The following is a 27,907-nucleotide window of genomic DNA, read 5'->3' on the forward strand; positions in this document are numbered from 1 at the left end:
CTCCCCTAGCCTCTCTGTCACCTCCCCTAGCCTCTCTGTCACCTCCCCTAGCCTCTCTGTCACCTCCCCTAGCCTCTCTGCCAGTGGGAGCTAGTGAATGGCAGCTCCGCCCCCTACACTGCTGATCCGACCTTATCATACTTCTCCACTGTGTCAGATCAGTAGTGTAGGGGGCGGAGCTGTCAGCGACTCACTGTGAGTCGTGCAGCTACTGCCAGGGCTCAGGGCAGTGCACTGACTCTCCCGAGTCAGTGCAGAGGCTTGAGCTGGGCTGCGGGGGGCGGAGCTGTCAGCGACTCACTCTGAGTCGCTGGCTCCCCTGACTCCAGCGCTGCTCTATCTAAAGAGCCGTGTCTCGAGACACTTCACTGAGTTGAGCCATGAGGCTCAACTCAGTGAGGTGTATCGATCTGCCCATCCCTAGCGGCTGCCGCTGGGAACAGCTGGGTGCAGTCTCACATTCACAGGCACTTTGCCTTGTGCACTACAGCGTGACTGTCTCCACCTATAAGAGCAGAGGTATGAGAGCATGCCCCGGACATTCAGCAGTGATATTTACAAAGTGAATCAGCTATAAATCCCTTATAATAGTTAGTAATAAGGCAATATTTTTACAACACTGAAATTATTTTTTATAATGTTTCTTTTTACTGACTTCCAGTGGTTTTATTTTTTAGGTATTTGCATTTATTGTTACCTGTTTCCATTATCATTTGTATGTGAATAAGCAAAATAAAAATGGAATGAATATGGGAAAAAAAACACACATAGGGCTAGGCAAGTGGATAGGGTGTTTGGGGTTACAGCAGAAAAGTATGAATATATAAATATTATGGGGCTGATTCTGATGGCCACATTTGCGTATAGCTGCAGCTGCCTGCTACTACATCATGGTGATGTGAGAATCCGCCCTGTGTATACTAAATATTATGTAGTCTATCTCACCCTCTTTTCTTACATCGAGAGCCACCATCATTAGTATTTGGACCAGCCTCATGCTGGGTGCAAAAGACCTGTCCCATCTCCATCCGCACTCTGCCAATGAGCACTGCAGTCGGCCGACACACCCACGACCCATTCCAGACCAGTACAGATATTTTTAATAAATTATACTCAAAAAATGGTGGTTGCTCAAATAAATTTATAAGCCCTTTACAGATGCATGTAAGGGTAGGGATAATCTAGACAAGAAAAAAGACAACAAACATTCCCCCAGCACTCTGCACATAGGCCAGTAAAGAGATTTGTATCCTATATAAAAATAGTCGTTGCAAAGATCTCAGTACAGAAATTTGCAAACATATTGTTAAGCCACCAGCCCCGCCATAACGTCCCTGCTTTTGGTGGTGCTAACGCTACATGATAATAGCACCCACTTTAGGTCATACATATATGCATTTTCTTATTCTACATAATAGCACATACATTGATATATTTCTAAATTGAGAGCTACCTCACCTGGTTGCTATTATCTTGTAGCATTAGGACACTTCTTTTTCCGTCACAGGGGGGAATTCAATTCAATGTGATGATGAATAGCCGCGGGAGGGAGCTCCCGCAGCTATTCAATTCACCGCGCTGTTTGGACGGGCTAAAGGATTTCTTCTCGCACCCCCCTGGGAAGGCGAGGAGAACTACAAGAAAAGTACCGGCCGCGCAGCTGTTTGCCGGCTTAGCGCGGTACTAACAGATGCGCAGCTGGCACTTTAGTCAGAGAATGCCGGTTCTCACGACTAAACACCCAGGTTAAGTAAGGAGAACCGGCATTCTCTGACCAATCTTCGACCAGGCAAACAGCGCAGTGTATTGAATATATTTAGCATCGCATTGAATTGAATTCCCCCCACAGTTTGCTGGTAGAAAAGTTGGGGCCACATGGTTGTGTTTGCCCCCCAGGCTGATAGTTGCCAGCCAGCCCCTGGTAAAGGGGATCATCCCAAACTAGACAATACTTTTTATTATGGCCAACAGAGATCATTCAGTTATATATGAATAGTATATTATAATATAGCATCTGCTGTGCTTAATAAAGGCAAGTTAAAATGAAGCTGTACATATACACCACCGATCACTAAAAAAACAGATCTGTGGCCATTTTGGACCGACACACAGATGACCAAATTGTGCAGGTCTGGTTGCCTGGTGATCAAGCTGAAGACCAAATCATCAGCTGTCTCAAATGGTGGCTGGTGGATGCTTACCAACACACACTTTAATATCAGTAGATCACGCTTTTCAGATAACCTCCTCAAATTTCAATCAATCCCAATTGGATTTAAATCATGCAAATCAATTGCTTTTTGTTTTTTTTGCGCAATGCTGGATATATAGTGACATTATAAAGGTGGATAAGACGGATAGAGCAGAGCTTCCAAGAGAGCAATTACATGTCATCCAGTGCTATCGGAATGCAGGCCCTTTGCGGACACCAACATGGACATTTTTCCCTCACATCCCATTGAGGTGCACAGGATAATGAGCGATACTGGGCTACTGCAAATCTCAGAGAAGTATACACCAGCATGTTGCCAAAGACTGAATACAACACCCCATCACCACCCCCTGGAGACAGGTCTGCATTATAAACAGAAACTTATTTTAGATTACTCAGTCATGTCCCATGAAGATGCTTATTTGGAACAATCAATCACTTTCAATGTTCTAGACTTCTCATATTTTAGAACATTTAACTATAGGACACACAAGTGGAAGCATGAACCGTGAACAGTAAGAGAGATTAGCTTGTTAAGTTGTCTCTCAAATTAATGAGCCTAGGCTCTTCAGGGAGAGCTAAAGTCCTTTGTCAAATAATATTACTTTATAAATCACAAAGTTCAGGTCAAGTCTTAAAATGATGATTTGTTAAAAATTGTCACATTTGTTAAAGCTTATGAATAACAATGTACGCCAAGGAACCAGTGCTATTATTATAAAGCGGAAATGTATGTGACAAGAATTAGAACACTGATTTCACACTTCAGGATATTGCTTAAAACTCAGAAAGAGGTAACCCTTAGCAACTCAGCTGGATGGTGTCTCCCATAACTCCCAGCCAGCTATTGGATGGAGATGGATTCTGAGAGTTGCATGGAAATGGGCACACATTGTAGTTATGTCCGGATCCTGTGTTATACTGATAGTCATAAGTTACAAAATCATACTTGACAAATATAATAAATCATGATAATATGTATAGAATTAAAGACTGTAAAGGCGTATCTGTCTTGTAGAAGTGCGCTTTGGGAACTCTATATGAAATATTGATAGATGACACTGGGGCTGGTGCCTGGCATGGGAAGATGCAGTGAGTTTACGAGCCAGTACCTTCAGTATTAAAGAACCTGTGTAACCTACACACAGTAGAGGAATCTGCTTTTGTAGGCTGCGCCCATTATGTAGTCTGTGAATTTTCTAGGGACCAGCAACATAAATGGGGTAACTGTTAGACTAATATTTATAACCTATACATCTGCATAAATCTTGACCCATAGAATGAATGCGTCTGCTGGGTATACTGTAGGTTGGCTTACCATACTATCCCTTTAAACTGGGGACACTCATGTATTACACAGGTTCTGTGATTGGCTTACTTCAAGTCTGCATTTCACCTGGTATTAATCAGCCACAGAACCTGTGTAATGAGCCCCATACATCTGTGATGGATTGCCATGATCCCGCAATGCTGCAACCCAGCATCGCAGGATCGCAGAAATCCAACATGTTGGATTTCGGCGATTTGACGATCGTGATCAAAACATGATCGCAACTGTCAAATCGCCGACATTTAACATGACAAATGTCTGCGATCTGGCGACGGATCGCAGAACATCGATGGTGCGAGGTCGGCGTTTCCACATGTAAATGCCGGCATTTCCCGTCGCATCACCGGATCGCCAAACAAACTCGCTGATGTATGGGCACCTTAATTCATGAGTGTCCCAGTTTAAAGGGATAGTATGGTAAGCCTACGTATAGGCACTCAGCAGAACTTGCAGTGGTAGAGAAGATATCTGCTAAAATATCCACCTGATAAGCTAACAGGATTTATTCCTGAAATAAGAATATACTAGGAGATGGTACTTGCCTAAGAAGAGAGCATGGAGCAGCAGAGGCAGGTGCAGGGCCCAGTCTTCTCTCACACTGTGATCCACCACCATCTCCGTCATGAATATCACTGCAATGTTACACCTGCACAAGACAGACACCAGAAATAAATTAGCAATATAAATGTTCTTCTATTCTCTCTGCATTTTCACTTGGTTACTTTGCAAAGCGTAAAGTTGTAACAAAACAAAATACCTTTTGTGGATCAGACCTCTATAAAAGGTCCCCATACATCAGCAATTCTGTAATTTGCAGATGATTGTGTATAAATATCTGCAATGTATGGGCTTCAGCTTCTCAGATCACAGATTGCAACCAAAAAGTGATTGGAATTGTTAAATCAGATTGTCCAACATGTTGGATTTCACAGATGGATTGGGGCTGTAAATTGCTAGTGTATGGACATGATCAGCAGATTTGCAGACTGTTACCATAAAAGGATGGGCCTTTCAGGATTGGCAGATCTGTGTTTGCTGCAATCGATCTGCAAATCACTGAAAAAGGATCTGAAATGTATGGGCGCAACTTGGTAGATTGAGAAATCCTAAAATTCGGCAATCCATCTTCAAATTGTGCTTTTCAAATTGCTGATGTATGGGGGCCTTAAGGTTCAGACCTAAATTCCTGTATTTACTAGCACAGTGGTTCTCAAACTCAGTCCTCAAAACCCCAAACAGTTAACATTTTCCAGGTCACCTAGCAGGGGCACAGGTGTATTCATTTTCATTACTCACTGACACATTTTAAAAGATCCACAGGTGGAGCTAATTATTTCACTTGTCATTCTGTGAGGAGACCTGGAAAACATGCACTGTTTGGGATCTTGAGGACTGAGTTTGAGAACCTATGTACTAGCATGTTAATGCTAACAAAAGCATGTAAACAGGTATGGGGATGGAAACTACTGACCCGCGATAATTTTGTCACCTGCTGGACTTTTAGCCTACATCTTGTATTATAGCCGCGGAAACTTATCGTGCGCGTACCCGCGATTCGCCCTAATCAATTCCAAAAGACGCGAAAACGGAGATACGCGATGTCAAAACAGGCGAAAAGTGGCGTCAGAATCGGGGAAATCAGACTGAACCCCCAAAAAGATGTGGAAACTTTGGGGATCAATGTAGTAGTGCCCAATTCGCTCTAATGAACCAATTTGGGGTACTTAAGTTCACACAATTGCCACTATTTAGTGTCTTTGCACAAGTGGTGAAGAATGGCATAAAGCAGTATTTTTGGGAAAAAATAAGTAATCCTGTCAAATTTGGGGTACTTGAAAATGGGTACAAGCATATTTAAAAGTTGCTAAAGTGAAGTTATAAGAAATTTAAAAATGCACCTTCAGCAAACACCTGCAATGAAAAAAACACCTCACCCATACTTGCCGACCCCCCAAAAGTCAAATTCGTCACTTTTTAGGTTTGTACCCCCACTGTGCACTTTTTCACCCGCTGTTCCAAAGTGCTCTTTTGGGACGTTCCTCACTTTTTTTTTTTTTTTTTACGCAGTTATCCTTTGGGGGCTATCCCAAGGGTGCTGAGTGGTTTCCCCACCTTTGCACCCCAAAATAACGATTTTGCACTTTTTTTCTCCACCTATTCATAGCGAATCTTTTTCGCCAATTACATTGCATTTTCGCATATGCAAAAAGCAGATGGAATTGAATACGGAGATAAGTTTCCACCTGGCAAAAAGTCGCAATCGGCAATACTTTTTTGCGGATCTTGGCTTTTCGCCTCGAATTGAATACGGGTCCAGATAGGAGTTCAATACTACTGTATGTTCTTATTGAAATCCATTAGTTAGTTAAACATTTCCAACATATTCAACAGTGCTGTACAATTTAGCAAGGGATGTCAAGCTCAAAATGTAATTCTAGCACAACAGATAAACACATAGGGACATTTTATCAGAGGAGGGGCCCATATGCAATCTCAGCGCTTGGCCCACCCCTTGCCCTGGCAAATATGCAATGAAGACTCTGGCACTGCGCCATGTGCATATCTCTGGGAAAACAATGACGGCACCATTTACCAGGGTTGCATAAAATTGGATTTATTTAAAAAATAAAATAAAAACGGATTTATTTGATTTAAATAGATTTTTTTTTAAAACATTTTTTAAAATAAATGTTTAAAAATGTAAAACATTTACTTAAAAAGTGTTTACTAAAAAATCCTATTTCAATCCCAAAAATCTGATTTAAATCAAATAAATCTGTTTTTAGGCAACCCTGCCATTTACCCAGTGATTTCTTCAGCTGCGTTTGCATGGTTGCGATGTTCAATGGGTGCAGGGTAGGGAAAACGTATTCCTATACCCAGAAGACTTTGTCATTTACCGATTGATGAATGTTACAGGCAGCAGACAGCCTCCCTTAGCCAGCTATTGCAGAACACTAGCTTGGAAAACACTGCTGGGAACACTAGCGTTCAGAATACTGCTGAATGCACTACTTTGCACAACACTAGTTTGAAGAACACTGCAGAGAACAGTAGTTTGTAGAACACTGCTGATAACACTAACAGATCACTGCTGAGAGCACTAGCTAGCAGAACACCGCTAAGAACATTAGCTAGCAGGACACTGCTGAGAACACTAATTTGCAGGACACTGCTGAAGCAATAGCTTGCAAAACACTGCAGAGAACACTAGTTTGCAGAACACTGCTGAGAGCAGGGGCAGAACTAGAGTATGGGAGACAATGGAGGCACCTGCCTCTGGGCTCCAGCTTTGAAGAGGCACCTCCACCATTGTCCACAACATATTCACCCCACTTAAGGCTGTAACTATGTACCCGGAGTGTACCCAATACATGGCACATCTTCCCGGCACCTGAGAAGCCACCATACACTAGTGGAGTCTCCATGTCAGACCATCAGCTGCTGCCTTTGTCTATCTGTAGCCTGTCTGCATGCAAATTGCTACATTACAGTGTCAGCGGCTGTGACGGGGGGGCACCAAATTATAACTTGCGTCTGGGATGAACTTACGCCAATGGCTGAGAGCACTGGCTAGCAGACCACCACTGAGAACACCAGCTAGCAGAACACTGCTGAGAGAACTATTCTGCAGAACACTGCTGAGAACACTAGCTTGTAAAGCACTAGCTTGCAGAACACTGTTAAGAACACTAGTTTAAAGAACACTATTGAGAATACGGGTTGGATATGAAATGATGACGGCTGGGAAGCCGTCTGACCAAATACCGTCGCTGCATCCCAAACGCTGAAGATCCCGACTGGGGCTGGTAAGTGCCCTAACCCTCCCCTCCCCCCCAAACCTCCCTTAGTGGTGCCTAACCCTAATCTCTCCCCCCGGGGTGCCTAAACCTAACCCCCCTCCCCGCACCCTAAACCTAACCCTCCCGGGATGGTGCCTAATCCTAATCTCCCCCCGGTGGTGCCTAATCCTAACCCCCCCCTCCCTGCACCCTAAACCGAACCCCCCCCCCCCCCCGGGGTGGTGCCTAACCTTAAGTCCCCCGGGGTGCCTAAATCTAACCATCCCCTCGGCTAAGCGCTAACAGTCGGTATCCAGACCCGGAAATCCCGACGCCCGTCTTTAGTCCCGCATCAGAATTTAGATGCCGGGATTTAGTCAGACGGCTTCCAGGTCGTCTGCATTTTGACCACATGCCTTGAATACAGCTAGCAGAATACAGCTAGTAGAACATCGCCGAAAACATGAGCTAGCAGAACACTGATGAGAACATGATATTGCATTACATTGCTGGTAAAACTAGTCTTCAGTCAGCTGTACAGTCATTGGAAATAGTTCCATTAGGCAAGGGACTGTTTTATATACAAAACACTTGTGTTTTTAGTATAGTGGTCCTTTACCATAAAAGGACTGTAGGATGAAACTGGATCACCCATAGGAAACCCACTCAACATTTGGATAAACGCCACACAGATAGCAGGCTGGATTGGAACGGGGCCAAAAAGCCCCTATCAGGCCGTAATGCAAACCACTGTACACAGTGATGAAAGGTGCCTAGGCTAACAAATGGATGCTAACAGCAGTAATATACACAAATTCATAAAAATAAGTTATATATGGCATCTGCCCAGAAGATTCTCAGCACCAGATACGCAAAGTGAACTATAATAAAAGTCTAGAGGACGAGACACCTGTGTTCCAGTCACGCAATCCCAGCAGAACAGAAGGGTACAGGTCTGTGTTCTGTTTCTCTCTGTGTGATTTCATCACTATCACTGAAAGTAATGCAAAAAATGTCAGCACTGATAAAAGTGTGGAATGATGGTGCTCACGTGGACAGTGCACGAGGGGGCACTAAACTCACAAAGCACGCTTATCACAGCGTCAGACATCTCCTGTATGTTTGTATTCTGCATTCCTGGCATTAGGACTATTCTAAACCTGCTGCAACTTGTTTACTAGAGCAGTGAATAGGACAGCACATTGGCGTAATATCAGAAAAAGTGGTGAGAGAGAAAGTACGGATATCAAGCAGTAATTCTGTGTGTAACCTGCATTGATAATACAAAGATAATAATGTTATCAAGGTTGAAAAATAAATTCAATGTTTGTGGAAAAACAGTGAATATTTACTACGGCATGCGACACACTCCAGGTCATCATGACCCGGATCGTGCCGTTTACACTACAGGGTTTGGGGTCATTCCCGAGTTAAACCCTGCAAGTTACCTGCGTTGGATTGCTGGGTCACCCGACCCGGGAAACCAACCCTGTCCCCTTTTACACCAAAGAGCTACCTGGGTTAACCCTGCTATAACCCGGGTTTTAGCTCTGGTGTAAAAGGGGTATCACTGGCTTGTATATTTAGTGCCAGTTAGGCAATGAGAGCTGAGTATTTTTTGAAAAGAAAAAAAACAATATCTAGCTAAAGTTTTACTTAACTAAACCAAACAATGTGAAATATAGAACGGATTCATCCAGTGACAGCTCTCATGCAAATAGAAACCTCCAAAAGAAATACTGAGATCCTATTTATTTATATTTTAGTAGCAATCAACTTTACAGGTAACAAAAACCAATCTCCTCCTCACCTATGAAGGGGTCCACGTGGGGTAATGGTCTCAGGGAGATAGTCTACTAGAGGTGCCCAGCATCCCCCATTGCAGGGCATTGGCAGAGGCTGCGGCTGATTACTCTCCACTATATTTAACATCCAGCTGATATAAGGAGACACCGGATCATCTACAACAGAAGATCACATTAATTACAGTACTTCAAAGTGTAAAAAAAAAAATAGATGTTTTGGTACGGTAATGTAATTACACATTCAGGGGCTCATTCAGAGATGAACATAAATTCGATATTTACATGATGTTCGCAGACCTACGCGTGTGTAGGAGCTGCACTGGGCATGTGTAGATCTATTTCCCCCAGTGGCCCAAAGGCCGCAGCATGATTGACAGGCAGCATGATTGACAGGCAGCATTTCAGAAAACAGGGTCTCGTTGGCCTCATTTTCTGGACATTCCGGCAGTGTTATTACTCAGATGTCTGATGCTCACACAGATGATCTAATGCTGCATCTTTAGATGCAGCAGCGGATCACAGAAACCTGCAGTGGGCGCATTTTTACTAAAGACGCCTCCTGCGGCTCTCGCATAATTCTGCACAGCCGTTGTGTACAGCTCTAGGGTCCATCTGGGAATCAATCCCTTCGTTAGGACATTTTTCCAATACAGCATTTTGTACAAGCATTTCAACATCACCTAACAGATTTAAAAGCTAATGTTCCCTTTATATGTATGATGGTCAGCTTTCACTTTGTATGTATGATGATCAGCTTTCACTTTGTATGTATGATGATCAGCTTTCACTTTGTATGTATGATGGTCAGCTTTTACTTTATATGTATGATGGTCAGCTTTCACTTTGTATGTATGATGATCAGCTTTCACTTTGTATGTATGATAGTGAGCTTTCACTTTGTATGTATGATGGTCAGCTTTCACTTTGTATGTATGATGGTCAGCTTTCACTTTGTATGTATGATGGTCAGCTTTCACTTTATATGAATGATGATCAGCTTTCTGTAATGCAGCATATTTAGCACAAAAACTTTGGGGAAGTTTTATTAAATCATGGAGAAAGAAAGTGGAGAAGATGCCCATACCAACCAATTAGCTGTCATTTTACAGGCTGTGCTAGAAAAATGACAGTTAGAAGCCGATTGGTTGCTATGAGCAACTTCTCCACTTTATCCCTCTCCAAGATTTGATAAATCCCACCCTTTATTTTTTTTCTGAACATTAGTTTATATTAATGAGTAAAGATGTTTGTAAGCATGCGAGCAGGGCCTTCCTACCTATACAGTATATCTGTCTATTACCCAGTTTTGTTCTATTAATGTTCCAATTGTAAAGCGAAACAAAATATGCTGCGCTATATAAGAAACTGTTAATAAATAAATAATGCTTGAATTTCTTAAAACTGGTTCAAAATTCGATTTAAATTATCTTTTTTTTTTTAAACAAAAACTTCATTTTGTTTGTTAAATTTCAACTGCAAACACTACAGAGTTGGAAGTTAACAGTTTAATGCATCAAAATTAAATTAAGCATAATTTCAAGTCAGTTTGTGCATATGTGAGTCTAATAAAACCAGCCAAACTTCCAAGAATTTAGCTCCATTTCTTTTTTATTGTTTCAAAGAGAAATTCAGGAAAATGTTTGATTTTTTGTGCCAATTCGACAAACCAGTTTAAGAAATGATGTGTGTCTGGTTCAATCATCTCTATTAAGAAGTCATTTGGACATTATTTTTTTTTTTCATTCTTAGAATTTGTCCACACACTTTAATGGAACAAATAGCCTCACCGAGGAAAATTATTGAGAAAATAGCACCGATCTTACAGATTCTTGCATCAGAGGACAAGTGGAAGGGGGCATCAGATCAGGAAAGTCTGAGATTACAGGCCAGGTACAAGTACAAAGACCGGCACAATTGTCATAATCAATGGAAAAACTTCACTAACTTTTATCGTCATCATAGGATCCTCCGGAGCTGTTACTGTATCTGGATTCCAGTCTTGTATGAGCTCTGATTACATTCCCAAACCTTTAAACAAATTCATTGTATTAACAAAATATATACACACAAATGAAAATGTATCATTCTGCACAATATAATACCACCACAATTATAGCCCTTGATATGCCATCAATTTTACATATGTACGTTTGTGTTATGCACGTCCTAACTTATAAAAGGCTATAAACGTATTCAAGCTGAAAAGCAGAGGTACATTTAAGACAAAAGGAACAAAAACAAAGGGGATAAGAGAGATAGGGGGTGGTAGAGACAGACAAGATAGAAACTGTTGGAAAGACAAGCAAACACGAAGGGGAAGAAGGAGAAGGGCCGTAACTAGGGTGGTGCGGCCGGTACCGTCGCTCAAAACGCAAGTGCCCTGTGGGCAGAACTGGTCGCCACCACCACTATGGAACTATGAGTGCCCCCACTGCTATGCATATTGGTAGTGGTGCACCCAGCTCCTTCACTGCCGGGCACACCGCTATTAATATATGCTGGACGGAGAGACTTCATGACGTCACGTCTCTCCTGCAGAAGAGCCGCGGGCTGGCGGCGGGTAGGTAACCAGCGGAAGGTAAGTCACTTAGTGTTAGGGCTGGAAGAGGGGCTGGAAGAGATGCTGGACTGGAATTGCCACTGGGAGCTGGGGCTAAAAGTGCCATTGGGAGCTTGGGCTGGAAGGGACACTCGGGACTGGGGCTGGAATGAATGTAATCATGATTCACTAATAGAGGCATAAGGAGGGGATTGGGGGATGATACATTTGTGCTATAATATGTTAAGGGCATTACTGGGTGGCATAATGTGTTAGGGGCATTACTGGGTGGCATAATGTGTATAATGTCACTACTAATGTGTGGCATAATGTGTACAAGTGCACAACTAATGTGTGGACTAACGTGTAAGGGGCATTATGATGTGGCATAATATGTGAGGGGAAATACTGTGGCAGTCCCGGGGGGGGGGGGGACTTAGGGTTAGGCACCCTCCCCGGGAGGTTAGGTTTAGGCTAGGGGAAGGGAGGGTTAGGCACCCCCGAGGGGAGGTTAGGGTTGGGCACCCCCCGGGGGACTTAGGTTTAGGAGGCAGGGAAGTGGGGGTTAGGTTTAGGCACTTAGAGGGGGGATTAGGGGAGGGCACCCATAAGGGAGGGTTAGGGGTAGAATAGGTTAATCAATACTTACCTTCGATGATCGGGATTTTCACTGCTGCCGGGATGCAGCTGTCGGGATTTGAACCGCTGGCCATGGGGCCGGCGGTAAATCATATTGAATCAGTCTTTAGGTATCTACGCATGCGTAGCTTGTTATACCAGTCTTATCAGTATTTAACCGATAGAGTAGCTTGAAATAGACTTATACCCATATTTGTAAGTGGTGTCTGCAGCCTGATGGCAGCTGGTATAAAAAGTTCAGGACAAAGGAGATTCAGTAGCCTTTGCCTGATGCATGTGTCCAGCCCCACGTATGACAATCGAGGCTCCTAGATCCAGTGTTAACCATTTATGTCCTAAGTAGATGATCTGACGAGCAAGTTAAGTGTTTAGAATATATTTTCTTTTACTTTGTAATAAATGTCTTTTTAACAGATATTTGTTTGTGTGGCTTGATTAACGTCTTTGTAGCCAAGAATCTCATCGTGTTCCACCGAGAACATCTAGTTGACTGGCAAGCCACATTTTGCCCACCAGCAGGTGATTTTCATAATGAACCAGAGTTAAAATAAATACAATATCTATCTTTTGTATTACAAAAACAGAAGAAACATGCACATATAGAACTACAAAGTTGAATAGAAAGCTTTTATAATAGCGATGCTGTGGGAGTTCCTAGCTTGGTATAGATAAATTAACTCTGATGCTTCGGAAGTGGTGGCTGTCCCCTGCATTAGTAAGTAGTATATGATGAAGAAGAGAATGGCATGTATTATAGACAGAGGGCAAAACATGACTTCTGTTACCCACCGCTCATCTGTGTCCTTAGCCAATCTGCACTCTTCCAAATCAGGGAAGCCGTCCTGGCCAGCGACAACAGTATTGCTGCTTGAGGTGGTTCCTGAAAAATGGCATAAACAATCTCCAAGTTATTATTTTACACCTTGTAGTTGCTAGAATTAGAGTTTCAAAATACATTAAACTCTGTTTTACATGAAATATTCCAGGATATTTATAAAATGCATCCACGCTCTCTCTTATCCAGGACTGAAGAGTTGACAAAAGGAATAGATATTTGATTTAATATTGTTGCCGCTGTTTTAAGATATAGCAAATCCAAATACACAAGAATGTTGGAAAGACAGGTCTATACACAATAGAGAGCATATAACCCTATAATCTTTATACTGTGTACACTCCTGGCCATCATGAAGCTGTACTGGGTTGTGAGAAAGCAGAGTAGAATTTCCATATGTGACCATGTAATATTTCAACATTCCGACAGTGTTTACGGTATTCTTAGACAACACCGAGAGGAGAAGAACCTATAGCGGAAACGGTATACTAAGACACAAAGTAAAATTGTACCCTTCTCATAGCACCTTAGGTTATAGATGTGATGGAGAAAAGGAGTAAATAGAGATCCCGGAAAAGACATTTAAACATAAAAAAACAGTAACTCTTTGGCCATTGGAAATTTTGGAAGGTGCGCCTGAATCTTATTATAAAGCATCCCCTTACTATTCACATGGTGAGCCATCACCTTCCAATGTCTCTAACCACAAAGCCCTTTGTGCATACCTTATAGATGCCCTACTAACCCATTGTTTCTCATGCACCTAGAAGTGATATACCTGCTTCTGTTACTCTGGTATAGAAATTATGGCGGGATTCTGCCATAGCCATTCACTTTAACAATATATCCTTTAATCTATACAACAAGCTGTGTTATGGATTTTTTTATGTAACCTTTTATCTCGGACTGATCTCCAACAAAGAAAGTGGCTAACAGTGCTAAGTTCCCCCCCCAAAAAAGTGTTGTCAGCCTGCTGATCATCCTTGTAGGATTCCAATATGATTGCTTGTACGCGCAGGAAGAGAGCTGAATTTCCCAGAGCAAACACCAATAACCGTTTCTTAGCAGAGTAAATCCCTGTAGGCAGAAGTCTTTCTTTTGTTTCTTAGATCATTCCGTTTGCTACAACATACTTTATAGATGAAAGTTAAAAGCACATGAAGAGCGGAAAAAAAGGCTATAGATTTGAGAATTCGACTTCACAGATCAAAACATTCATTCTTTACCAGAGGGAGCAGCGGAGGCCTTGTTGCTGGCGGTGAAGCGATAGAAGGGAGGGTTATCGCAATGTTGAACTATGGGGTTCACAGGATCAGTCTGTTGAAGCTCAAAGAGAAGCTCTTCCATCGTCTGGATTGTATTATTTCTGCACAAGTAGATTGCCACTTTTTTGATCTATTGGACATAAAATTACAATAAGATAAAGGTCTCGGCCTGAAAGTTTTTCAGGTTAACCAAAGAAAGTTTTCCAAAAAAAATTCTATTAAGCCTTGTTATAGTGCTTCTAATGAATACAAAAAAAAAAAGGTGGTCAGTGAGATATTTTGCTCAAATTGTTTTGGCTGGCAAATAGTAAATGTCTATTTTACCAATATTAGTGCTAATTAGAAGATACTGTCATATTGTACACTGAAGTGCCAAAAGTCCTGAGATAGATGACTAGTATCGTGTAGGACCCCGCTAGCCCGGCGAACTGAAGCAAATCAATGTGACATTGATTCCAGAAATGGACGGAAGACCTCTGCAGAGATGTTGACTCATGCAGTCTAGATAGCTTCTAACAACTACCTGATATTTGTATGTGCAGGATCTTGGGTACAAATGGACCTCTCCACCACGTCCCATAAATACTCAATTTGGTTCATGTCGGGCGAATGTGGTGGCCAAACCATTCGTTGGAACGCTCCAGAAATGTTCCTTGAACCAATTCTGGACAATTTGGGACCGATGAAACAGTGCATAATCCTGCTGGAATATTTCATCGTTATGGGGGTACATGAAGTCCATGAATGGCTGCACATGGTCATCAAGCAATGTAGCGGTTACCGTTCAATGACGGACCAGAGGACTCAACCCATGCCATGTGAACACACCTCGCACCATTATAGAACCACCCCCAGCCTGCACAGTGCCTTGTTGACAACTTGCCACACACAGGAACCCTACAATCAGCTCGAAACAACTGGAACCATGACTCATCGGACCACTCCACATGTTGCCAGTCCTCCAGGGTCCAATTAGCGACGTCACGAGCCCAGGTGAGAGGGTGACCGTTGTTATAGTGTTAACAGCAACAGTCTGGTGGGTATTCTGCTCACATATCCCATGGAAACTAAAGAATGCTGTACTGACCTGCTAGATATGTGTCTGGTACCTCCTGCATTGAATGTGGATGTGAAATGAGCCAGTGTCGCTAGTCTGTTACCACAGACAATTCTGGGCAGACACAGCTGGTCACGATCATTAAGCACCTGTGGACGGCCACTGTGCTGTCCACGGTGGGTGGTAAAGCCTTCCATGACATATTCCCAGTACACATGTGACACCATAGATTGAAAAATGTAGAATGTCCTCACAACTTTGGAAATGGAATACATGCCCCGTTCGAACTCCGATAATTCATGTCACCTTGCCATGAGCAGCCTAGCCGGTGTTCAAACTGACTCACGAGATGTCACATCACAACTGATGTAGGTCTGGGCATTTCCAAGACGTCATAGTATAGTGATGCCACCTACTATTACCTTTACATATGGCTATCCCATTACTTTTGGCACTCCAGTGTATATTTTACTTTCAAGGTTTGAATAGATGGAGCTATGACCACACCTCTTTCAGTGGGCGGCTCATCATGTAAACAGGGCCCCAGCACTCACAAAGAGGCAAGGCCACACCCATCTAGTAACAGGCCCAACAGATCTCCCTGTGTTCCAGAATAAAGGTGGGTACACACCTGACAGATATATCTGCAGATCGAGTGATCTGCAGATATATCTGCAGATGATGGTCATTCATACACACTGAACGACCATCATCTGCATGCTGCAGCGGGACGGGACGGACTGGGGGCGTGGCCTAATCGTGGAAGGCTTGGCCACACCCCCTTCGAGAGGCAAAAAAAACATTTGCAACACTGCGCGCTAGGGAGGGGGGCACTGTGTGCCCCTCAGCCCGGTGCACAGCCAATGGGGGGCGCGATCAGCATGATCGCCCCCCCCCCCTTTGGCATAGGAGACTGCTCAGGCTGCTGCTTTAGCAGCCTCGGACAGTCTCGTGTGCTGGGCTGTTGTGGATGGGGAGCTGTGCCGGACCCGAGTAAGTAGTACCCGCTCGCGGCTCCCCCCCCTCAGCGCTCCTGTGTACGGGCGATCGGCTGATCGCCTGCACACACTTGTCGATGGACAGATATGTCTGCAGACATATCTGTTCATTGGCTGTGCAGCGCAGCCAATGCGATATGTCTGTGAACGACCTTGTTCACAGACATATCGTCTGTACACACTGGCCGACGGGGGCACGATATATTGGCCGATCAATTGCCAATATATCGCCCAGTGTGTACCCAGCATTAGGCACCACAAATCACGCACACAAACACTATCCACTACCACACTTTCACCAACCAGAAACTGGTTATAGATATTTCAGAGTGAAAATATACATAATTCCTCAGAATTACAGTTGACATTAAGGAAGTACAGAGATAATGTTAATTTTAAATCCAAATCTAATACAAGCATGGGAGAGGCGCTACTTATACTGATGCTTTCAATATATATATACTAGATGGCAAAAGTGATTAGAAACTGGACATAATGGATTCATTACACTACTTAGACCTAAAAACATTAATAAAGCTAATAAAATGACATTGTAAAACATATTGTACAAGATTAAAGTATTTTACATTCAAGAGGACGTTTTCTAATCAGCATTTGTATGTTCTCTATTGGCTCGGGAGATGCTATTTCTGCTGTTTACAGAAATGCAGCTCTCAGCAACTTACACCCAAATTTCTGCCTGTGTGATATTTCCACAACACCTTCAGGAGACAATTATGCTATAAAACATGAATAAAACGAATGAACAAACAGGCCAAGCAGAGGTAATGTCTGGAAACTTACATAAGGCAACAGAGTTGTGTCACTGCTGACCCCACACAGACTAATTAGGAATTGCAATGTTATGCGAAGGTTGTTGCTCCACTTCTCATTATTGGCCAAAGCATTCCAAGCATTTTCCACCTCCTGGCCTGGCACCTCATCACCATACTGCACAGAAACACAGCAAGAATAACATAGAACAAAAAGTGGTGTATAGAGTAGAATGTGCACAAGAATAATTTCACAAACAGTTCTTTCATGTTCAGGCTTTATTAACACACAAGGTTGCTGGTAAATAGCAAGAATGTCCCATTTACTCAGACTATCCTAAATAGCTTATTCTCGCAAGGAGCATTGAAAAAATGGGTGCACAGGCAACTGTGCAGCAAGCTGCTGTAACCCATAGCAACCACATATTTATTCTCATCTTCTAAACTGCATTACAGTAATTATTGTTATGACTGATTGCTATGACTTACAACACAGTATAGTTTCACTGTACTGCAAGAGATTGCGGACATACTATAAATATATATATGCTGTATTACCTTTGCGGTCATGTACATGAGGTTATTAAGAACTAGGGAGGTGGCCTCAGGGGACCCCCATCCATTTCCTTTGAGTCCACAGGTGTTTGTTCTTTCCCCGTCTCTCTCACTGACGTCTTCTTCTGGGGTACTGGGGCTGGAGTCTGGTAGGAGAAGCCTACTGTCCACAAGCTCAATGTTATGCAGCCATGGCAGCAGGTAGGTGAGCATGATCTGTCGCCCATTAGGATGAGTAGTTGAAAACCTTTGACTCACTTCTGTTGGACAACCAACGCAAAATAGATATTAGTGGAACACCATGTGTATTCGCCTCCTTCTCATACACTCGCAGACATGCACGATTGAGTCAACAGTTGTTTATAACACAGTGATAGTCCTAAAATATAGACACTGCAATGGAAAAGGATTCTCCATGCAGCTGCTTCTTCTAATGTTCCAGCAAAGATAATGGAAATTGAGTTGATATCCACCACTGTGGTGCATAAAGCAGAGAAAGCCCTGGCCAACTCCTTATTTCTCAATTTATTTGTTTGCCAATTATTTCTAATTGGCTAATAAACAATATTATGTACACTAAAAGGGCACTAAACCTATTTTTGTTATTGAAATTTCTGTCTGTCTAAAGCATTCTTGTTGCATGACTTTACACTATTTTACACACAGTGCACAACAATCAGTAGACTACTATCGCTTTTGTCTCTAAACCAGAGGTTTCCAACTCCAGTCATTAAGCACCCCCTCTCCACATTAACAACAGGTCAGTGTTTAAGGATATTCATGATTGGGCACAGATAGTTGAATCAAAATAACTAGAGGACAAATTAAGTTTCCTGTACTCAAACACTGAAATCCTTAAAACCTGTATTATTATGGGGGCTTGAAGACTGGCATTGGGAAGCACTGCCCTATAACCATATTCACTCCCAGAGCTTTCCTGCCAATCTTATTCATGTTTGATATTCCCTATTCCAATACAACGACATAACCATGTGACCCAATGGCTGGAGAGTACTGTGTTGCAGTGGGAGCAGCAGGGTGTCATTGGGTCCAAAAATTTAGCAGAGTAGTCTGACTGGGAAACTGTCACAAATCCTTAATTTGGCTCTAAGACTGAACAGAGGAACATCCCGCATATGCAGACTCTCTATATGTCCCACAATGGAAAGAAAATGTTTGAATTTAAAGCGACATTAAACACATGTGAGACTAAGGTGATGGATACATATAGAACATTATGGTTAAATATTAATAATTATGTTTATACTTCCATACTGTTTATGCTATCGCTGAAGTTCTCAGGACGTTAGCACAGTAAGTCAACAACGAGCAGAGGACAGAAACAGTATTGTAACTTTGCCGAAAACAAATCTACTCTGTCAAAAAAAATTAAATAATAATAATTCACAAAAAAAACTGCTTATTGCAACATTAACAGGGTTTTTAAAAAACAAATGCATTATGGTGATTTGTCAGTTTATCAAAACATTCAAAAAAAGCAAAGGAATTTAAGGTGGGGAGGGGGAGAGTGGACACAACAAGACAGATGCTCTGTAATTAAAATCCTAAAATTTTATTTTGAAAGCAAAGCGGTTATCCACTTCTCCTAGAACATCCAAATGGGCCGTATCACTTGGCTCTGTTTCAGAGCGCTCATTATGTAGCAATCTCAGCAAGCTTTACTGGATGTCAAAAAGTTATTTTACAATTCGGGAGGAATAAAAATATTGAACAGGCCTAATAATCTTTAAGAACAAGTAATAAACTCATACAGAATTAACGCTCGTATTCTTGGTTCTCAATAGAGCGGGACTGTCCAATGACTACACGTATATATGCCAGCTGCTGTGCATACATATTAAACAACAAGGAGAAAGCATTTCCATAGGGAGAAATACCTGAGAAGAGGGGGAGCGTCAGCTCAGGATACATCCGTGCCAGCTCGTTAGACAGGCGGATTAACGAGACGCTGTACAGGGGTGGCAACACTCCATGCGTCCCATACAGGATGCTTCCAGGTTTTTGTTCTGCTACTTTCTTGGAATAAACAAAAAGTTTTCCCTCAAGAACCTACAGGATGAATGAAATAAAATATTTTATATTGACAGAACCTGTACAAGGATACGGATACTCTTCCTGTAAATCTCTACAGTAAGACTAGATGAGGTAACCTGTGCTCTTTAGCTTTTTTGGAACTACAAATGACAGCATGCCCTGCAGTTCTTTAACAGCTGGAGTACCACAAGTTACCTCTCTCTTAGCAACTGATAAGAGGAGGAAACAAAACACAGTTATCAGGTACAAGATCAAAGAACAAAATTGTGGTCATTGACTCCCTTAACCCTCCTGCCCTTGTTACATCATCCATCTGTTACACAATGCAACTTATTCCTACACTTGGGCAAAAATGAGGTGGCTGTCTGCTCTATAGAGCATTGAGCAGGTAACAAAGTGGCTACTACAAAATAACTGCTGCATTTCATGGAGAATATGAATATATAGAAATATATATTCCCTTTTGTAAATATCTGTACATACCTGCATTAGCTGCACCGAGATCTCATAGATCTCCCGGTTAGTGTCAGATGCCTTGAATAGCACCAGGTTCAGCAAAGTCACAATGTCAAATGGATAGTTCCTTAAAAAAATAAATATATAAGAAAAATAAATAAAATAAAATAATAGAAAATGAATTATAAGGTTTTTATGCACTTTTACAATCTTTCATCAAGTTACTTTGTATAGAAAGACTGATTAGGCTGGGACCATATAATGGCACAGAAATTTCCGGGAAACAAAATAACCTCTATAGTCACACATTTTTATCTACAAAAACAAGACTAGACTATATAAAATAGCAAAAATCTGAAGAATTCTAGAAACTTGGCATCAGCAGGACAAATGAATTCAGAAATTCATCTGGGAAATCTTCCAAATCGAAGACAGAATTGGCTTCCTCATCTGACACTTGCCTGTAATGTACATTCTATGAATGTGACAATTCATTTTACACACCAGTAATATGCCAAAAATACAGTGACTGTGGCTCATAATATTATTATGTTAAGACAGACAACTCCCAAGATCTTCTGGCCAGAAATATTCAAACAGAAACTGAACTAACCAACCATTTCTATGCACACAATAAAACTGAAACAGACCCCTGTTTTCTATAGCATGAATCTCATTAGTGTAATATATGTGTTCTGTATATATTTCAATTCTCTCCTATCCTTAGCAAGTGGCCAGCATGGACAAGGTTCCCATTCTTTTGAAATGAAAAACTAGGACACCAGTGTAATCTGAAAAAGTTTGCAAAAGGCATCAAGGACACCCCATGATTCCTACTGGATTCCAAGCAAGAAGCTACAAAATGCTATCGCCACTTATTCTGCTTATTAAAAGTACATTAGGAGTAATACTTGTGGAAGAATAAGCACTGAAGACCTGATGCAGAGATGAATGTACGCATGTTTGTGGAGGGTAGGCAAGTAAGGGCTATACAGAGTTATAAGCATTTCAGTCACATTACCACTTGCTACTGGGAGTTCTCACATAGACAGAGGTCACGGAGGGCGTGTTGCCGGAACTGCGGTCTATGCAGTGTTGGATGTAAGTGCAAAACACCTCTATCTTCCTAAAATGCATTTATATGATAAGAAAGAAAAACCCCACTTCTAACCCCCTGAAGTTAAATAAAATATATCAGCTTGGTCGTTGGGATCATTGGTTTACCTTTATAATATAATAGATAAGGTGACCACATACAAACCAGGAATGTAGGAGTACATGACACAATAGCCTATAAAATACACTGCAATTGTGCAAGTGTAAATATAAGAAGAAAAAAAACATCAATAACTGAACATTTGTGTATAGCCAATAGTTTTACTTTGTGGTATCTAATACTCATTCAGGAATAAACACCGTGCTAATTTCTTATTGTTCTTTTTATGGTTTTAACATATGGCTGTGGAACCTAGCTTTAGTGCTCAGGCAGGTCCAGCCATCCCACCCAACACCACCTAGGCCACATGTACATTGCTCGTGGCTTCTATTCAGTGCAGAGAGGGACTGGAAGCATGTCAGCAGCTCCTGGAGTGCTGGGCATACCACCAGGGTGACGAAACTGGGGGTGGTGCCCTCTTTTGGGTGCCTGTCTGAAGTCAGGATCTGCATTAGGAAAAAGTTGGGAGGTATGCTACAGGGCTTTATTAATGCAGTCGCTGAATAAAAGCATACACATGCAGTCATTGGACAATATAATATATAATATACTGAGAGAAACTATAGGCTTATACTGGGTGAGACTAGTTAAGTCTAAAACCATCCACTCTGGATTCCACAGCTTTGGGTGCTCAGGCCAAGGGGCACTATAAGCCACTATGTGGCAACTTAAAAGCTGGCTGCATATGTCATTTAATTTGATTACTGACAGGAAGTAGGCCATGCACAGGAAGTAGGCCAAGCGTAGGGAAATCACTCCCTCCGCAATTTTATCTCAAATATCTTCTGTTCCAGAACATTTTACATAAATTTTTCTGAATAGCCATCTTCCCTGTGTGTCAGAGAAAAGGGCTTCTGAATATAAGATCTAAGTATGAATGTGCAGTATACGGAATTTACATATACTTGTAATAAAGCAACATTACTTGCAGCGCTTGTGATTAATCGTGAGAACTGCATTGCTGAGAAATTAGAGATTACATTTATTTATGCCAGCATGAGAATTTTTACCTCATGAAATAATATTATTCTACCACTAGCATATTAATAGCTCTATAAGCTGCCTTTTAAAACCCAGTGATAAGAGGAAGTCAGCTGAGGCAGATTAAGCTTCTCTGTGATTTTCCGGAATGTTCAGACACTGGGAAATCGCCATAATCAGGTTCCCAAATGGTAACCTGACCCCTTTTTATAGCACTCTGCCCAGCCTCATCAAGCACATGGATAGAAGGAGAGGTCAAGTTCAAAAGGTTTTTTTCTTTTCAAGAACAACGGTAAATCCCGTAAAATGAACATTGTGCTTCAGCAATCAAAATACCAGTGATTCTGTGTGTGAAAAAAGTTAAAATTCCACTAAGACATCAACAACATAATCATGTTTAGTTACAAATGATGTGTATTATATTTTAAGAACATTTTTATTGTGGTAAAATTTTAAAACTTTCAAAAACTGCACTTTTGGAAGTTTACAATTCAATGTTTTGGCAAATAACAAACATAATAACACAAATATAACACACACATTTAAAAAGAACAAAAAAATAAAATTTGGTATGCACATTATTATAGGAGGATACATAGTGAATGTATATTGGTTAGGGGGGTTGGGCATTCTTAATAGGAGAATGGTTTGGGGGTCCTCAATCCACACACCCCATACTTTGTGCAAGCCTTTATTAATATGTGTTAAAATCTTTTTTGGCCTAGTTTCTAAGGAGCAGTCTTAACTTCTCAGAGTTCTGGTCGAGCCATTTGAAGGGGATATCCATCTTTCTATATAAAGATAAGAAACCATTAGATTATACAGCTAATGTTTGATGGCATCAGATCTTTTATCAAGCCCAGCAAATGCCTTATGGGTTTCAGAAACAGGAGGACACACATCATTTAGAAATTAAAGTTTGTGAACAAAAGGTTGCTAGATAAAAGGGGCAAGAATATCTTGTTATTTGGGAGGTGGCAATTGTATTGTCTATCTGTTCTGAGGTAATCGCCTCAGCAATAAGGATGGCATCCTCAGGAGATCAGGATTGGAGAGGACGCATCCAGATCAGGCTGTGCAACAGCGTTACCGGCCTAATACACTTTAGGTTAGAGAAGAAACATACAAAACTCCAAATACCAAAAGATACTCAGCTTTGCTTAATAATGGGCTCTTAAAAATGCTAAATGTAAGAACACTTTAGTAAGTAGTCCTTTAATATGCCCACCCACTTTCCTTTTACAGTTGGATCAGTGTTTAATTCGTTTTCTGAAATGCCAAGGAAATATAATAAAAACATCAACAACAAAATAATCGGGTGACTATGACACAATTGTAACTCCAGAAGGTAATTCACACATGACTGTACAACATAAATTATTACCTGTTTCCGCAAACAGTCGCAATAGCCTTGAAACACCCAGACGCAAGCTGGTATGACCCTGTGTAACATCGGTCAATGGCCCAATTAAAGAGATTAATCTGGTCAGGATTGAGCTCTAGCAGCAACACGACCACTTCAAAGCCAAGGTGGTGGACCTAGACATGTACATGCAAACAGAACAGTCCATTAACTTTCTAAAATCTGTGCCATCATTTAAGAACGCGCCCTTGTTCACAAATGGAGAAATACATCAAAGACACCCAAATGCACAACAGGAAAATACATAGAAATGATTAAGGACAAATATTATGGTGCACACTACTGGCAGCACTCTCACATCTGCTGGGCGGAGAGCGGCTGTGTCGTGCCGCCATTTGTACAGCATCTCTGATTTCATGGAAGCGCTGAGACAGTGCTCCATCCACTGGATATTGGAGCATGACGCAGGTTTATGCCGACACAAAACAAAAACAACAAACTCTAAAACACCCACTGACAAAGTTCTGCCAAGTAAATAGTAGTAATAGTATGTTCTTCATCTAAAATGGATAATTAGGTTATTACCCATAGAGAATTTAGCTTTAAAATGATCACAACTCATCTTGAGGCTGTCCCTCTAAGCAGATGAATATTCATGATGCCATATCACCCCTCTCAGTTTAGTGAAGTCAGAGGCTTTCACAGTGGGAGCCTGTTGCATATCAAACAGCTGCCCTGTCCCACTAGGCCCATGTAGCAGATCGAGCCACTGTAGATGTAGCAATAAAGCCGCTGTAGGCAGTGTCAATTCTCTCTCTGATAGTACACATTTCTTCATAGCCATCAGATTATTTTATGGCCACGATTTTACAATATAACCTAACTACAGCTTCTTTTGTGGATCTTGTTAAAGGCGTTGCTTACATCAAATACAATTTAAAGCAAACAGAGAGATTACCTCTACCACTGCTATTACCTGCACATTTTATAATTCTAATGTTTACCATAAAATGCAAAATTACACCCCCAGATAGAAACCCCTCTCCACACACATTCAACTAAAACAATGTGATGATTCTAACCCAGACTGTGATCTTCACATTATTATTATTATCCTTTATTTAGATGGCGCCACAAGTGTTCTGCAGCGCCTTACATAGTACATAAAACTAATAAGTGACCAAAAAACAAACAAGTAACTTACAGTACAGTGAAGGACAGGGCCGCCATCAGGGGGGGACTGCCAGTACTCCTGTACTGGGCCCGGACAGCTGAGGGGCCCAGCCGCAGGCAGAGTTGATTGCTAATTAATTACTTGTAACACGGGACAGCTGACGCTGCTGTAGTGCTTACCGGAGAGTTATATGAATGAATCATCGCACAGCTAAACTGTGATGAGTCATTCATTCATTAACTCTCCAGACATCACTAGCAGCACACAAGCTTGTGCTGTCAGATTGCTGGATTCCCCTAGCATATCTGTGATCCACACTGCAGCTTGGAGGTCAGGTGGTTTGTCGTCCTCACAGCCCAGGAAGAACCACATGGATCTCATTTCTTGTGGCTGCAGCTCTATGTTCTCTCCCTACCACCATGATATCTATCCCTGTCTCTCTCCCCTGTCTGTACTCTGTATTTGATTGTAGTGAACTCTATGTAGCTCAGTATGTGTGCCTCTGCCCCTCCCCATCCCACTCCATTGGTGATTTTGCCTCACACCTCCATGAGTGCCTCTATCCCCTCCACTTCCCATTAGTGCCTCTGCCTCCTACTGCAAATCACAATTGTGCCATTGCTTATTTTCCACTTGCCCTGTGTACCTATGCACCTCCTTCCCTCCCTATGAATGCCTCTGCATCCACTCCACTTGTGACTCTTAACACCTTTTTACTTTCTTTATTCCTGTGTCACATTCCAGACCTGTCCAACTTTTGACTCTCCAGCTGTTGTGAAACTATAAGATCCAGATTACACTCCCGTGATTAGCTGGTAAAACATGCTGGGACTTGTAGTTTCACAACAGCTGTGAAGTCACAGGATGGTCAGGACTGCATTAATCCATCTTTTCCCCATCCCATCTGTTCCCAAATCTTTTTCTGTTGTCTGTTCACATTATTCATTTTCTTCTTATGCCACAACTTTCTACCCCCTCATCTACCACATCTCCATTCCTTATGTCTGTCCATCCTCGTCTCCTGAATGTTCTACCTAGAACCATGGCCGGCGATGGTTTAACGCCACAATCTAAGGATACCAGGTAAGTACGATTCTCATTTATTAAATCACTCAGCACTCTACACACTACACTTTTACACCCTCAGGGCTTTGGGAGAGGGGGGGCCCTGTATGATCCACTTGTACTGGGCCCTGTGATTCCTGATGGCGGCCTTGGTGAAGGACATTATATACATTGCTGCAATAGCGATTAAAACACTCACAATAGGTGGCCTGACTGGCTTACTGGACAGCAGCATTTCTTTGGAGCTCCTGGTCCTTGTGCTCTAAAGGGCAAATAGACACTGCCTCCTGCCTCCCTGAGCCTCCTCTCACCTCCAGCGTGTGCCCGCTCTCACCCTGACCCGATTCCTGCACTCTGGCACCATTCTGCGGGGTCCAGAGATCTGCGGCCTACTGCAGCTCCAGAAGCCGAGGGCTAAATTTTGGAGCCCACATTGGAGTACCTGGATGCTGCCTGCTGAGACCCTGCCAGCTCCTGTTAATGTACAGCTCTCATGTCTCCTCTCTACTCCTGCACCCAGGTTGGTGATTGACTGTATTTTTCACTTGCCTTTCTGAAATGCTGTGATCCCTTGCCTCACCATGCTGTTCTAGTGATATTATGTTACCCTCCCCCATGAGACCTCTTCAGCTCCTGCTCTTCTGATTGAACCTCTGCTACTACTATCCTCCTAATGTGATCTACAGCACTCCATACCTACTTGCCGACATATATAGCCATCTCCTCCCTATATGACACCATAATCCAGCATCTCTAAAACCAACTAACATGCAGTCTCTATTTTTCTGACACCTGTGCCTCCAACCTCTGAAGACCGTTATGCCTGCCAAACGAGGCAAACTCTCTACCCTTGCACCCCCTATTAAATTTGTTTAACAAAAAACTCCTGACGCTATATATCTGCCGGGAAGACTTCGGTAGCGTCCACCTCCATGGCCGCTTTCCCATCCAGTCTCATGACCAGTCTGGACCCCACTACTGCCGCAACGCTTACAGTCCGTACGCTCCATCAGATGCTCCAAGCGTTCTCACCTCTGACTTCCAAACCTCAGTTAAACAATTATCTGCTGAAGTAACGAATGTGGGTGAACGCACTAACCATTTAGAAATAAAGATGCAAGAACTTGTGTCCTCCCATATCGATCTTCTCACCTCCCATAATTCTGTCCTGATGGAATTAACAGCGGTTAAGGATAAACTCGCTGACCTAGAGGACAGATCCAGGAGAAATAATATTAAGATAAGAGGGGTCCCGGAATCTGTGCTTAATGATGGTCTCCAGGACTTTGCCCTGACCCTTTTCCAGAAATGATTACCGTCTGCTGAGGTTCGCGACCTGTTAATTGACCGCATCCATTGCCTCCCTAAACCCCACACAGCCCCTGGCAGTTCACCCCGAGGTTTTGCTACGCCTTCATTTTTTCCATATTAAGGAAGATGTCCTTAGAGCAGGACGGATGGCAGAAGACACAGAGGTCCTTAATAATCTTCAACTATTCCCAGATCTCTCGATCCATACCATCAACAAACGTAGATCTTTCCAACCTATCACCAAGGCTCTTCATGATAATGATATCCAATACCGCTGGGGTTTCCCGGTGAAGCTCTTGTTACGGAAAGATGGCTCCACGTTCGTCATTTCGTCTTTGGAGGCCGGTGTCAAGTTGTTATCAGAGTGGAAAATCCCTGTCTCTATCGCATCAGCGTCTCTTAATCCCATTCAGTCAGAATGGACCCAAGTTGGATGAATGTTTCCTGGATTTATACAATCTCATTTCTTATTTTATTGGTTGAATCATACGCATTT

At 42.2% G+C, this 27,907-nt stretch overlaps 1 protein-coding gene across 7 annotated transcripts in view; it reads right to left on the reverse strand.

The window, feature by feature from the left end:
* Positions 1-27,907, reverse strand: part of FRY (FRY microtubule binding protein) — a 345,271-nt gene that overhangs the window by 72,999 nt on the left and 244,365 nt on the right. For all 7 annotated transcript variants that reach the window (XM_088460246.1, XM_088460245.1, XM_088460242.1 and 4 more), the window contains exons 29-38: positions 23,883-24,037; positions 20,329-20,428; positions 19,689-19,860; positions 17,794-18,050; positions 17,267-17,413; positions 14,369-14,537; positions 13,097-13,187; positions 11,075-11,157; positions 9,135-9,285; positions 4,085-4,188 (exon numbers count right to left, since the gene is read on the reverse strand). In XM_088460246.1, the coding sequence (XP_088316372.1) occupies positions 4,085-4,188; positions 9,135-9,285; positions 11,075-11,157; positions 13,097-13,187; positions 14,369-14,537; positions 17,267-17,413; positions 17,794-18,050; positions 19,689-19,860; positions 20,329-20,428; positions 23,883-24,037 (1,429 nt within the window). The remainder of the gene's footprint in view (positions 1-4,084; positions 4,189-9,134; positions 9,286-11,074; positions 11,158-13,096; positions 13,188-14,368; positions 14,538-17,266; positions 17,414-17,793; positions 18,051-19,688; positions 19,861-20,328; positions 20,429-23,882; positions 24,038-27,907) is intronic.

The sequence above is a fragment of the Taudactylus pleione genome, unplaced genomic scaffold, assembly GCF_031769625.1.
Source record: "Taudactylus pleione unplaced genomic scaffold, aTauple2 ptg000043l, whole genome shotgun sequence".
In the NCBI taxonomy this organism is placed as follows: domain Eukaryota; kingdom Metazoa; phylum Chordata; class Amphibia; order Anura; family Myobatrachidae; genus Taudactylus; species Taudactylus pleione.